General features: G+C 43.2%; 1 protein-coding gene across 1 annotated transcript in view; it reads right to left on the reverse strand.

Annotated features, from left to right (window-relative positions):
• LOC133014537 (glutamate receptor ionotropic, NMDA 2D) overlaps positions 1-14,442 on the reverse strand; it is a 33,840-nt gene that overhangs the window by 7,557 nt on the left and 11,841 nt on the right. Inside the window, exons 6-14 of the mRNA XM_061081802.1 lie at positions 13,260-13,374; positions 7,460-7,665; positions 6,684-6,852; positions 5,246-5,399; positions 4,655-4,780; positions 3,632-3,861; positions 3,116-3,276; positions 982-1,051; positions 756-873 (exon numbers count right to left, since the gene is read on the reverse strand). Coding sequence (XP_060937785.1) covers positions 756-873; positions 982-1,051; positions 3,116-3,276; positions 3,632-3,861; positions 4,655-4,780; positions 5,246-5,399; positions 6,684-6,852; positions 7,460-7,665; positions 13,260-13,374 — 1,349 coding nt within the window. The remainder of the gene's footprint in view (positions 1-755; positions 874-981; positions 1,052-3,115; positions 3,277-3,631; positions 3,862-4,654; positions 4,781-5,245; positions 5,400-6,683; positions 6,853-7,459; positions 7,666-13,259; positions 13,375-14,442) is intronic.

Here is a 14,442-nt window from a genome sequence, read left to right on the forward strand (position 1 = left end):
CAGCGGACGAACAACATTCCAACAGTGCTCTCGTACTGTAGCTTTCAATTATTTAATAATTTGATCTATATTCTATATCACTCTTTTTGCCTCAGCTCAGTCTTTCCACACCTCGTGTTCCGGGTTTGCTTTCAGGTGTTTCTCCTCAGTTTTTTCCTTCCTCACACTTCCTCTCTCCCCATGTCTGTCTCAGCTAATCTCTAATGAGTGTAAATCTGTCACCGCACAAGTTGTGATGTTCCTTTTTTTTACAACATTGACTCACACAAGTAAATCCCCTTTTTTTTAGCAGCAGCAGCCGGAGCGAGAAAACGGCAAAGAGAGTGAAAGTCGGATAGAGAATTGAGTGAAAAGCAGCAAGGGCTCGTGCACCTTCACCATCAGAATTAAGTCATTTTTGCAAAGCTCAAGATGAACAACTAACATCGTTCTTCCTCCCACCCCCTCGTTTATTTCTCATCCTCTCTTCGAACCAATAAAGAGACCTACAAACCTCTTTAGCAGCACCATCAGCCCTCTCCTACACACCATTATTCCCTCTGTCACAATCAAAACCCCTCACAGCCATTACTCTCTCCACACCTTACACTCCCCCATCCACTTCTCCACATCCTCTCATTCATCTACCCCGTGTCCTGCGTCCACCCCCCATCGTTTCTCTGTCAAGCCATTTTACCCATAACCTTCCATTTGCCCCTCTGATGTCCTAATTATTTTTTCCTCTCCACCCTCCCTTTCCCACACAGAGCTCTTACCATCTCCCACCAGCTGCAGCAGGGCCAGGTCAAGAGGACGTTTCCAGCGTGAGTTTTTGTGCAGGGCGATACCGTAGCCTGTGGTGGCAAAAACCTTCCCCGAGCCTATGGTCATCACCTTGGAAAAGGGACAGTGTTCAGATATATAAAGAAAAATGACAGAGGCAAACGTACATGTGGAGTCTGCAGTGTGTGAGCAACGGCGCTGTTGTGGGTTAGTCCTCACCTTACAACCTTCGTCCTTCCTGGCCATATAGTTCAATACTGCAGCATCATAAATAAAAGCATCCAGTTTCCTGTAAAGGGATCAAGGGAAAATTCATTCATCATTTAATGGGGAGAGAGCGAGCAGAGGGATGGAGAGACCGGCTGAAGCAGGGGAGGAGGTGTAAAGGTGGATCTTTGCGATGTACCTGGGAAGGCAGGCGCGGTGCAGAAGTACACGGCAGACAGGCACACAATAATAGAAAGGGCATACAAAGTTAAATCATAACAAGAAAAAGGAGGGAAGGCTGGAATAGTAAAGCAGGCTTGGCGGAAAGAGGGAAAACACAAGGAGAATATAATAAGGCAGAGATCAGGGAAAGATGTGTGAGTAAGAGTTAGTGGCAAGGTGGTGGAGGAGGAGGTGGAGAGCAGGAGGGTGGGGATTTATATGGTGCGAAGAGCGCAGTGACAGGGAGAGAGAGGGAGAGAGAGGGAGAGGGGGGAGATTTACACACTTCAGGGGGAAAAGACATGGGATAGAGCCAGAGAGTGATGAGGATTATAAAGTTTAAATACAGACACGCAGAGAAAGCACACTGGGCGGGGAAAGAATGGACCAAAAGGAGAAAGGGGAGAAAAGATGAAATTGCAGGGCAGAAGATGGGTGAGAGAAAGGGAGAGATAAGAACCAAGGAGCAGAAAGAGAGAGCAGGGGAGATGCAGGAGTTTCTTGCTTTTTGTGCATGTTAACGCTGAGTTATAATTGTGGCGGCAAGGCAATGGGGAGGGAGAAACGATGACAGAGGCTTAGGATAAAGTAAACTGGGATTATCCAACACGTGACGGGTGATTGAGATTTTACTAGAAAGAGGAGAGGGAAACGCTGCTCGCACTGTGTGGGAGGGGGGAGATAGCAGTGAAGGTGTAAAGGTGAGAGAATCTGGTGAAGGAAGAGCGACAGGAGATGTGAAATGTTGGACTGGGTTGAAACGAGCGCCACACAGATTATATGATCGCCTGCTAGTACAGAAATGAGCACAATTCAAATAAAGAACAAAGAATAAAGATAAAAACAAATTAATAAATATCTAGATCAAATGCATCATCATCATCTGATAGGTTGATGCACATAAATACACTTTGTTGAATGAATTTTGTGATTACATTGTATTATCGGTTGTGAAAGATCTGATTACAATTGGCAGCATCTTAGAATACATTGTTGTTAAAATCATAGGAAGTCCTCCCACCTGGACTATTGTCACAAACATTTGCTTTGATCTCTATCTGGTATGTTTCTGACATTGGCGTGTGATTTTAATTATCCTATTGTATTGTAGAAAGCACACTTTTCCTTTTATTCACTTCATTAATTTATTACCACTGTAAGAACATCGTGGTTTTACTAACAGCAACGTGAACATCCTTTCGTTAAAACATTAAAATTGTCCCCAAGCTATCTTGAAAGCCGCTTCCGCTTCTCTCCCTTCTTCTGTAGTTCAACGCTGTCTCAACTTCCTACAATTAGTCCGAAAGGCCGAAATATCCCAAAACTATTCTTCACCCAAATATGCAAATAAAGTGAACCATGGTTCGGATTTTATCCAGACCAATACCCCTTGGGTTGGACTGGACCTTGGTCCAAGCGACCTTCACAGTTGTTATTTTGGTTTGGACTAAACTGAAAGTCCAGAGGCCCATGCTAAAGAAGGTAGAGGTGAAAGTGAAAGTCTACTCATGACAGGATTATGCCTACATTTTCATTTTTGACTAATGCAATTGCTTGGCTTCTATTAACCTCTATTTCAGTTGAACCCTTTTGGAGTGACAACCACTATCTGAAAATTAACCATTAAAGAATGATTGGTTTGTTTTTGATTTTCTTATAAAGGCTTTATATTGAGTTGGCCTTTTGAAAAAAAGGATCCTTGTTTTGGTGAGATTCGTCAGTGCAGAATTACTGCTAATGTTTCCTTTACAACTTGAGGGTCTGTAAGTAATCATTGTTGTGAGCATCTCGGTTGTTGTTGTTTTACAATGTCTTTGACAGTGTCTGTACTTTATAAAGCAGAAATGATTGTATATGTCAAGCAGACAACCATATAGTTTTACTAGAAAGAAAAAAGTTAAGATATGGAGAAAGGCAAACTGACCCGGTCTTTAGGTTGAGTATGGCATCCTCCACTCCTCTCTGGTTGTATTTGCCCATGTACTGGTGCATGTCTGGGTAGTTGGAGCGGATATTCTTTTCCGTGCTTCCGTTGGGCACCGTGCCAAACTTGAGAGGTGGGTACTGCTCCTCGGGATGCTGAAACTATCGCAGCAAGGGAAGGCGAGAGAGGAAGATGGAAGGGGCATGAGACACACCAGGCTGTGCACCAATCTGTCTGACCTATTTCTGTCCACATTCCAGACCAACTCGCAACACTCCATGCACAGCCGAATCTCTGAGAAGAGCCCGGTCCGTGGGCTTAAAGTCGTATTTAGCACTGTATTTTTATGTATGCAGGAACTGTGGTAATGTAGTCATGTTAAATGAGATTTTATTCATTTCTAAATTCCTATGCTTTAATCAATTTAACATTCAAATGCATGGGATTTGGCTCACTATAAGACTTTAATTCTCCTTCGGCTCTCCCCACTTAATCAGTATTCAAGCCACGAAGTACCTTCTTGTCCGAGAGGCCCGACACAGTGTCAATGTACTCCTCCTGGATCATGAAAGCGGCCAGGTTAGCAGTGTAGGAGGCCAGAAAGATGACGGCAAAGAAGGCCCAGATCAGCACCATGATCTTGCTGGTGGTTCCTCTGGGGTTCTCCACCGGCACAGAGTTGTTGAAGACAATGGCCCATAAAAGCCATACAGACTTCCCTATAGTGAAAGTAGACCCTCCAGCCTCTGCCCACAATGATGGAGGGAAAAAAAGAGTGAGAAATAAAGAAAGACGTTTGAGTCTAGTGAGTGGTGGTAACATTATTTTTGAACATGACACAAAACTGTATACAGTAGCAATGGAATGTAGATTCAAATGATACTTTCCTGAATGATCCGTAAAATGGGTTTACTGTATAAGAAAATATCTCGCCGGCTTTTTGACACCAACGCTCATAAGGCGGCAACTATAGGTTTTCAAGGAAGGCAATTTTCATTCCCGCTGAGTGATCTTACAGCGATTAAAGCACATGGTTAATATCAACATTCAAAGGTCTCACACACTCCTGCTTGTATAGGACGGGAGCAACAGAGGAAGGAAGGGGAGAGATAAGAGTGAAAAAGAGGGGATATATGAGGGGATGACAGAAGGCTAAAATTATGTAGAGCACAGCAATCATGCAGTAAAATAGGCGAGTCAGGCTGAATATTGGCATCAGGGGTACTGAATATCACAGGGGTACAAACGATGCTGTTGAATAATAAAAAGCTGCTTCAATATCAAGAAGAACTTGGACGCAGTTCAACATACTGTGCTCCCCACTCACAGTCAGAGACTCAAGCCTGACCATCGCTTCATTTTGAATGTAACTGACACTAAGAAAACAAACTTCAATGAAACAGAAAACTTGACAATTAATTTGCTTAACCACATTCCAGGAGTGTGTTCAGTGTCCATTTGGTCCATGTGGCCATGGATCCACAGCGCAGGCAGAGCCATGGTTCATGCTTGGAGAAACAGCTTAGACCCATCACTCACTCTTGCCATTCTGGAGACTGCGGTTGTAGCCCACAGGGCTGAAGAACTCAAAAATAAAGACGGTCACAGCGACCACAGTCAGGCACATGACGAACATCATCACCCACACTGCTGGGCTGTAGGGCTCTTTAAAGGAAAACCAAAAAGCACATACTTACTTAATTAACTGTTTGGTGTTACATTATAAATACATTATTTTAGTACAATAGTATTATTCTCATCAATAGAATGGACAAGAATTTTTCAAGTGTATAAAGTAGACATACAGTATATATGTGCTGTGAAAAATGTGACCATTGGGGCAAACGTACAGTATTCTCCATAAGTCCATAAACGCTTTGTTACTTTTTTACAATCTTCTCACTGCAGTCTATAGGCCAATAACACTGCTCTCCTGCTGGAGCCTTGAGACTGCTGACGGAGTGAAACTATAAGTTGTGAAGACACAAGCAGCTAAGAAAAAGTAACGGCTAATTTAAATGTAAAGACCAGCAGCCAAACGCTGAGGTGTTTTATGCAAACTCAACGCTTTACAATTAGATTAGGTCCTGCACGCCACTTAGCCTGCCGGCCGTAAACAGAGCCTCTTACCTAAGAAAGCTGATGGTGATACAGTTCCGTTGCTACGGGAGACCATGACACTGATCCCCGTCTCCACAAAAGGGACGGAAAAATCCACAACCTCCGACCGCTCCTCATTGATAGTCAGCGAGCCGATGGCCATGTCCGCTCGCTTGTAAACCACCTGAAGGGGACAACAGAGAAATCTAATTAAAGGTAATTCTTGTGGAGGTGATAGAGAGACAAGGACTGTCCTCAACAGTCCAGAGAGGTTTGTCTCCTGCAGGTGAGACATTGAATTGTCTGCACCCTGACCCTTCGTACAACCTTGAATGATATGGGCCAAGGAGACAGGCCTGTACAAACAGTGAACGTCTCTTGGGCCCTTCATCCCCGTGCCACCGTGTAGAAAAACCTGGAAACCGCTGTGTCGGCTGATTGTACAAGTGAAACGTTAATCTACATTAGACATGGCACATCCACTCTTCAGAGCAAATCAGCAGAAAAAATGAAGCGGAGCGGAAAGCAAAGCGCCCTCTCAACTTCGCCAAGTCCCTGGATTACCTGATCAAAGAATGGCAGGCTGATCAAAAGACCGACATTAGTTTGGGAAAACAAAATTTACTTGGACTCTTACACGTCAGAATAGATTAATATAAATGAGCACACGGGAGAGTGCAGGGGAACTGTTCTGGAGCCCATGACAACTGGTGTTTGGCTAGTTCCCTCCGAGACCGAGATAGAAACAGCGTGTGGCTTCAATGAAACAGCAGCCTCCATATCGACCGCAGTGTGTGTGTGTGTGAGCATGTGTGTCGGTTCTCTCCATCTGTGGGTGTTTGTGCCTGTTTTTTTTATTTTTCTGCCAGCAGGTTGTGTCTTGTCTTGATGGGGGATCATGAACCTCCGTGAGTATTGCCAAGAAAATATCAAGGACTAATCGCAACTAGCCAGGGGTGTCCGCCAGCGTGTGTGCTGTTAGCGTGTCTCAAAGAGTGTCTCTGCAGATAGAGACACTGTAGGGATGTGTTTGCAGGAGACTATGTGTTCACTGCATGGCTTATGCTTCAATCTGAATGTATAACGCTTCTATTACAGGATATGTGTGAGTACTGTATGTACATTTGTCTGTGTGTGTGTGTGTGTGTGTGTGTGTGTGTGTGTGTGTGTGTGTGTGTGTGTGTGTGTGTGTGTGTAATAGCAGTGATTTAGTGGCCATAACTCTCACAGCAATTGACGTGACGCACATTCACCTGGAACACAGGTGCACAGGTGCAGGAGGAATGCCACTGTGCCACTTGTTGGCTGAAAATACAACACAAAGTATGCAGAGGCACAAATATCAACGCACGCACACACAGACACACGCCCTTCCACATTGAAAACACTTTGTCATAAGGGCAGATAACCACACACACACACACACACACACACACACACACACACACACACACACACTGAGACTTGCCTCTCCAATCATGCCGTTCCAAACTCCATCAATTTTCTTCCCGTGTTTCCCATTGGTCACTAGGTAAAGGTCATAGGTGAAGCCAACAATCTTGGCCAGTCTCTTGAGGATGTCAATGCAGAAGCCTTTGCAGCACTGCTTCATGGGAGCCACGCCCTCATGGATGGAACTGGAAAGAGTTAAAAGAGGGGAGGGAGGGGGGGATTGTAAAGGAAACAAATAAAACAAAAAGCCAAAAAAAACCTCATCCTTATTTAATTGTAACAGTGCATTTCAAAATTGGATGGATTCCAAAATGAAATAGAGGGGAAATGAAACAAAGGAAAAAGGAAAAGGAGGCACTCAGGAGGAAGTGGTCACAAACAGGGAGCTGGATGGTGGCCGAGCCCTCGGTGACAGGTTTGATCGAGCAGTGGAAGACAGGGGCCGTCATCCCTTCGGAGGCTGATGAACCTTAAAGCTCCACTGTGGTCATATCTGATTCAGACCCCTGAGTCATTCCACTGATCCTCTGGAGAGGAGTCTGTTATTGATCATGGTTGGGGAGTGAAGAGGCCACAGTTTTGATAGGTGATTGATGTCCCCTCCATCGGACGGCATCATGAGAGCTCAGGAACTCCATTCATTACAGCGGTAAATAAAGAAGAGAAGCTACTTTTCTTCTTATTACTTTCCCACAATACTCCTCAGGGATTTTCTTTTTTCATATGTAGTTAGTGACATCAAATGCATAGTTAGACATATCAATTAACAACTCATCTTTAGTGAAATCAAACCTGGCATTGAGGGGTCGTCTGCAGGGCACTGAGTCACGGATGCAGGTTCCCGACGCTGCGTCCGCCAGCTCCACGATGACAAATGGCCTTTCCTCCAGAGTGACAACACGCAGGTGCTGGGCATCATCAGGTGGTTTAAGGAACGGCCCGTAGCGGGACCAGGCCGGGTACCGGAGCCTCAGCACGCCATTCTCCCACCAGCCTACCTGGGGGAACAGGAGAGAGAAACATTAGAGAGGGGCGTAGTAGAGCTTAGTATAAACAACAATCATTATTTTCTTTTTTTTAATTGAAAGAACCATTTCTCTGTAAGCAAAACCATGTTACACTTATTAACACAAAGCAAGGATTAACAAAAAAAACAAGTCATCCCACATTTTCCGTGTCTCAAGATGAGGAGGAGGGAGAGGCACTTTTTATTTGTTGTAAAAAATGTCTAATTTACATAATGCTTGTTAAACTTGGTATTCAGGTCTGCTATGTTGCAAAACATTTTTTTTTATTAAGGTTTGGTGCAGACAGGACCACCAAGGAAATAAATAAATGTATGTTGTGTGTCGTAGTTCCTGGAGGAATGCTGGGGCTAGCTGTGGCTCAGGAGGAAGAGCGTGTCGTCCACTAATCACCGCTAACCTAAAGGTCGCTGCATGGCTAGAAACCATGCAGACACTGAACCCCCACATCGCCCCTGATGGCTCGGCCCGCAGTGTATAAATGTGATTTTTTTTTAAAAAGCACTGTGCATAGAAGTGCTGTATAAATGGGTGAATATGACTTGTACTGTCAGGAGCTATTAGTGGTAAATAAGACTAGATAAGTGTTATATTATTACAGTCCATTTACCATTGCTGTGTGTTTAGTGAAATTTTGTGTTTTGACTCTCAGCGTCCTCCAGGAACCCTCTGTTGGAAAGTCTGTCTATTCTGTCTAGCGATAACTCAATATTTAAACCCTTTACAGTGATATGATTACCTCAGTAGATTGGACAGATAAGGTTGGAGTTACTTGATATAGCATTTTGTCGGTCAATGTGTTAGACGCCATACAGGAAAGTTAGAAGGAAGATGGTTGTTATGAACTTTGACCATGGATGTATTATAAGACCTGTTTACTGGACTGCAAATGGCAGCTGTTCAGCTCTATAGGGATTGCTCAATACATCAATTCAACAATACCAGTTTCGAGGCCAACACAGCATATAGATCATACAACCAAAGGACAAGGTCATACAGAGTCTATCGAACAATAATCTAATTCTGGGATCATACATTCAAGTTTGGATCATTTTGTAGTGTAGATTAGTTCAATATATCATTTTCAAATATAATTAAAGATATCTTATAGTTACTACATTAAGGTTTGTGTATATGTGATTTAACAAGTGACACATATTCATTATATTGGATGCTTTTTTTATGAAGAAGAGTAAGAAAATTAATCAAACAGAATATGGATGGGAGGAAGATGTCACCACTCCCTTACTTTGTAAAGTCGCTTACAGATAGACAGCTAATCAAATTTAATTTAATATCCGTTGTTCAGCAGTGGCTTACATCTTTAAAGTTAGTTTTATGATTCAATAAACGTGTCTGAACTGTCCGGAGGGATGAAGTGTACATAAAAAACACTCAATATTGGGTTTAAATTGTTTGGCTTGAAGCACAATGATAAAGATTCTGTAGTTAAAAGACTTTCCTCCCGATTTCTACGTCGGTCACACAGATGAGAGTCAGCATTAGTGGAGGCTTCACAGTATTTATGTGCACATTTTAAGATCGTTTAAATAAAAACATATTTGAAATTAATAATGCTACTAATTACTTTAAATTAGAAATGGTATTTATGAATATGTTAAGGTGCAGATAGTGATGGTGTTGCCAAATCAGCTAAAAACAGGAGATTAACAGGGTTTTTTTTAAAGCCTCAAATACAGTGTTTAACATTTATAAATATTATTTGTTTATTTAGTATTTTCACATCATTGCAAATACACAGTGAAGATATAAAATCTGAAATAACAGTCTGCTCACTCGCTTAATTTTAAAACACCAAGCCCTCACATTTATGGTTATGTGTATTGGGAGCAATTACCTGACAAATATGTGCATGTAAAAAGGCTTCACTGATTAATGAGGCTGCGGTGCTTATGCACATATACGTTCCTACGAGTAATTTATTTTAGTGTCAATTTATACATCAAATTAAATTACTCCAGCGTACATACAGACTATCGCCTTTGAGGAGTAGGAGAGCGAGTGGCTCACAGATGCACACACTTGGGGATTTGTGGTGACGGAGGTGTTTTAGTGGCAACCTGGAAGTTTTTTTTCACGCACACTGGTGAAAATCAATTTTTTAGACACATTTGCACATTGTATAGCAATCACACAGCAGGCACATTGCAACAGATGCCACTTCAGTGGGGTTTTTAAAACCTGTCCTTGGATGATGGTGTGAGACCTCAGTGCTCTGTGTCCACCGTTGACCTGAAAATGTCTGTCAAGCCTCCATTGTTTTCCCAGTTTCTTTGCATTGTTTATCAGCACTCAGGATGTGTTGGCTGTTTGTGCCAGACGTTTGAAAGCAGCACAAGGCAGAACCACACCTAAGAAGATTCAGAGTCCCTTTTTTTGTGTGAAACTTGACACATCTTGGCACGATCGCCTGATAAAAGTCACGTCTAACAGTCGTGACAGGCGCCACTGAGGTGATGTACGCAAAAAGAAAGTGTGCATACATACTGTATACCTATGCACACCTACACATAAATACAGGAAGATACACAGTAAAGTTAGGCACACATAGTAAAGTAAGTTTGGCAGCTTCCTGCAACTTCTAAGTGCTGGCAGAGACCACAGCTCTGACCGCAGCTCCACAACACACATTCAATCAAAACCCCACTCGAGGGAACACACACAGCAAACAGAGAAAGTTATGGAAGATCACTCTACTCTCAAGCCATTTTCAGACATATTCATATACAGTATGAAGAGCACAGCAGGAGATTGTCCAAAATAGACACGTTCGCAACAACAAGAAAAGGCCAGAGGCAGGAAGTGACATATAAATTCCATGTTTTTGTTTAAAGCACATAGACACCAGAATCTGCCCTTATCTTCAAAATATCTTAAATCTCTTTTTTATCTTTCCAAGTTGACATCTTCACTGGTGTCTTCTACTCGTAAAGCAACTCTTTCCCTGAGATATTTTGTTCAGCTTTGTGTCCATCAGATGAAACATAAGTGATACGCCCGTGATTTACACGCTGCATTCTCACTTGGCCTCACTCTGACATTTTCCAGGGATTTTACTAGGGGGCTGGCAGCTCCAGAAAATGCTGAAGCAGCTCTCTTCCAATGCGTTCTTACCTACGGCTCCTCCAGAAAATATCAGGAGAACGTTAAGGTGGGTACCTGAAAGCAGCTTGTATAAAACAGATAACCAGACAAGTGCATGCTGGAAAAAAACTGTCAAGGTCCTCCACTTCCCACTTTACAAGTTCTTAGACTATCTTGGGACATAAGTGTGAGGACTGGGAACCACTTAGACCTGAAACAACATCCTTTATCAGCTGTCGATGATGGTTATAAATGTTCATTGACTTCCGACAGTAACCTGGAACATCAAGCTCTGTGCGCAGGAACGAGCCAAGCTAAAGCAGGACAACCTTCAATACTCGTCTGCAGTGCTCCAGTAAAGCAAGATGGGTGTGCGCTCCCGGGCTCTAGGTAATGCTGCAGTCTTGAACAGAGAGCATTAAATATTCAGGGAGAGCCAACAGCATGGATGTGCATAATAGGCAGATACAGGCATGTTCTCCTCATTGTGGGTGGGTGTGTATGCGTGTGGAATAGGGTTTATGCAAGAAGCGTGTAGATACATATGGGGGTCTGTGAGGAAGCTCTAAGCATGTGAGTGTGTGAGAGTGTGTGTGTGTGTTTGTGCGTGTGTGGGCGTGTTTTGTACCCTGGGTTTGCACAGAGTCGAAGGACAAGCGTAGGACCTTCTAATTGAAAGGGATTTGAGGGATATGGCAGGAGTCAGCATGTTACAACACGCTGAGACTGGACTCTGGTGGGCTGTTAAAACCAGCAGGAGGCTGAGAACCACCAATGTGTGTGTGTGTGTGTGTGTGTGTGTGCATGTGTGTGCAGAAGCGTGTGTAGGCAGTGGTATTTGTATTTGTGCGGTGTTTGTGATAATGTGCAGTTGCGGAGCATATGTTCCAAGAGCGTTGTGTATCTGTGCACATGTACCGCACGGTGCTGATGAAAATGAGCATCGCTTGCTCTCTCTCTCTTCTGACACCGGCAAGGGTGAAAATCCCTCTGTATTAAAGGGAGAAGCATCTGCAACAGGTGACAAGGCTCTCTTTTGAGGATTTGTGAACAAACCACAGCTTTATAGAATATGCATGACATGCCAGGGGTGCCGGGTCTTTGTAGCTGCTCATACAGTTATGTAGACAAGACACTCGAACAGCGGAAAACAATGGCGAGGCTACAACCAGATGGCAATGACACCCGGATTTCTTCATCTCTATTTAATTCCGTGTTTAATTTTACAGCAAAGACAAAGGCAAGCCAGGCAAGAAACGAGAAGAAATCAGCAAGTCCTGATTAGAACAACAACAAAACGCTGTTTTCTAAAAAAAAAATGAGGAAGAATTAAATGCATGAGTGGAAGTGTATGACTGCGGGGCTGTTGCTGCAGCTAATGATTAGTTTCATTTCTATTCATTACTGGCCGAGAGGTGAGAGAAGACAGTCCTTGTTCCGTGGTGAAATACAATCCAACATTCCGCCTCAACTCACATGCAGATTCGACAGCGTCAGTTAGTAAAATCAAGTGGGTTTTTAAGGCTCTGTGTTATTCTCCCTCTGCTGCATCTCAGCCAGGAAATGCTGTCCAGGGAAACACAAAGAGGGAATTTCACAGAAAATAGACAGTTACTCTGGAACAAAACCACTTGGGTTGGATAACTATGACTCATAATATCTCATATTAAATTCAGATTAGCTTCTTGCACAAAACTAGAGCGCTGGATTTTGCCCTTCATGTTTCAAGGAGGTAAGATTACAGCAACCCGTTTTCTATGAGGTGCAATAGGACAGACTTGATTGTCCGAAACTTTTCTTATATTGGTCGATGGATGCGTCACAATTCCCACAACCAAGGGCGCCGGGCACGTTGTTTGTTTTGTCGGATCAACAGTCCAAAGCCCCAGCGTTTTTAGATTTTTAATAAATGATGAACATAAAAAAAAACACAGCAATTCTTCACATTATAGCTAGAAATGTGTGTGTTTGTGTGTGTGTGTGTATGTGTGTGTGTGTGTGTGTGTGTGTGGTATCGAGCGAATGTGCTTTAACCGAGTAACAGCAGAGGAGCAGCAGAAAGTGAACGAGCACAGTAGGAGCACACAAAGCACGGTCAAATGGTCAGCAGCCAGCTCCTCTCCTCTGCCTCAGGCACCAATAGCCACAGTGAACTTTACATGATCATAAAAACCCATGTGACCCGCCTACCCTCGCTGTCAGATTTAAATATTCTTGTTGCCAATGCAGCACAGATCTGCTCCTCCAGCTCGCATGGAGAGATTAAAACCCAAGAACACTGCTCGAATCAGCATAAAAAACTGTGTCGGGTTCAGTTGCTTGGCGTTTTTATTTCTCGCTTGCTCCCGGCACGACTCACAAGTGTCAGGATTCAAACAGTTAATGGAGACAACACAACAACATGCAATCAAGCGAATCACGAGACTCAGCACAGATTCAGAGAACTGGTGTCATGTCCTTACATCTTCCCATCCCCGTCCAGGTGTCCAGGAAATGACATCCAGGAATGGGTTCGACAGGTAACCATCGATGCTGAAGGAGTAGTCACGACCCCCAAGTGTGATGTTGCTGAAATACCTGCATGGCAACGGGGCGGAAGCAAAAGAGAGAGCAGGCAGTAAGTAAATGACAGGAAAAAACGCATAATATAAATGAATTAACTAAATGCATTGCTGGAGAAGAAGAGGAAAAAGTAGAACGCTGGTTTTGATGCAAACAGAAAGTCTGCCCTGTTCTCCTTCCTCCTTGAAACTAGATCACAACATTTCTACGGTGTCAGTCAGGGGCTTGTCTGTAAATCCAATCTACAGACAAATGATCAGATGTACGGAAATGTCAGGATCTTTGAAGTGAAACCAGTGCAGCACTCCGAATCGGCTGCGAGCTCTATAGTTTGTCTGATAATCACGCAGGACAGACCTTCTAATTGCCTCCTCGTGTCATCTCGCTGGCTTCAAAACACAATATCTGAAAGATTCTCCTGCTTTTTACATCACAGAAATACCTCAGATGGAACAACAGCTTGTAGTTGCAGACAGTCAACAGCAGGTAGCAGTGCAAAAAAAAATAAAATGGAAATGAGACGTGTTCTGAAAGAAGAATCCATTAATCATTTCCCTTTAATCGCCACATTGTTTGTGCTCTGTTTCATTAAAAAAATTATAATAATATCAATATGCTTGTTTGGCTCGATTTCATCTTGACCAGACCTCCACTCGTCTCTCGTTATAATGTAATGTGTGTGTGCAGAGCCAAAGTGACTGGTGTTAAAAATGAACTGCCGTGATAACCAGAAGCACTTGAGCTACCTGTTAGAGTGAGCTGCTCTGTTTGCACAGGCTACATGGAATATATTAAAGCCTGCAGCTCATTAATATACATAAGACATGGTCCGCTTGCTACAGATGCTGGGATAATTCAGCCAACTCACAACTACATGCAACAACATCTATTTTGCATGGATGATAGCCAGCTCCAAAATTCAGACATCCCCCTGCTCTCTGACTCTGAATCCACCAACTGCACCCAGATATTTGCCAGCTCATTCTGGCGTTCATTCCCTTTTCTTCCTTTTTCACATATTCTGTCTGGAGTCTGCCAACCGCCTTGTACTTACTCCCAGCCTAATATTTATCTTCCTTTCCT

The sequence above is a fragment of the Limanda limanda genome, chromosome 11, assembly GCF_963576545.1.
Source record: "Limanda limanda chromosome 11, fLimLim1.1, whole genome shotgun sequence".
NCBI lineage: Eukaryota > Metazoa > Chordata > Actinopteri > Pleuronectiformes > Pleuronectidae > Limanda > Limanda limanda.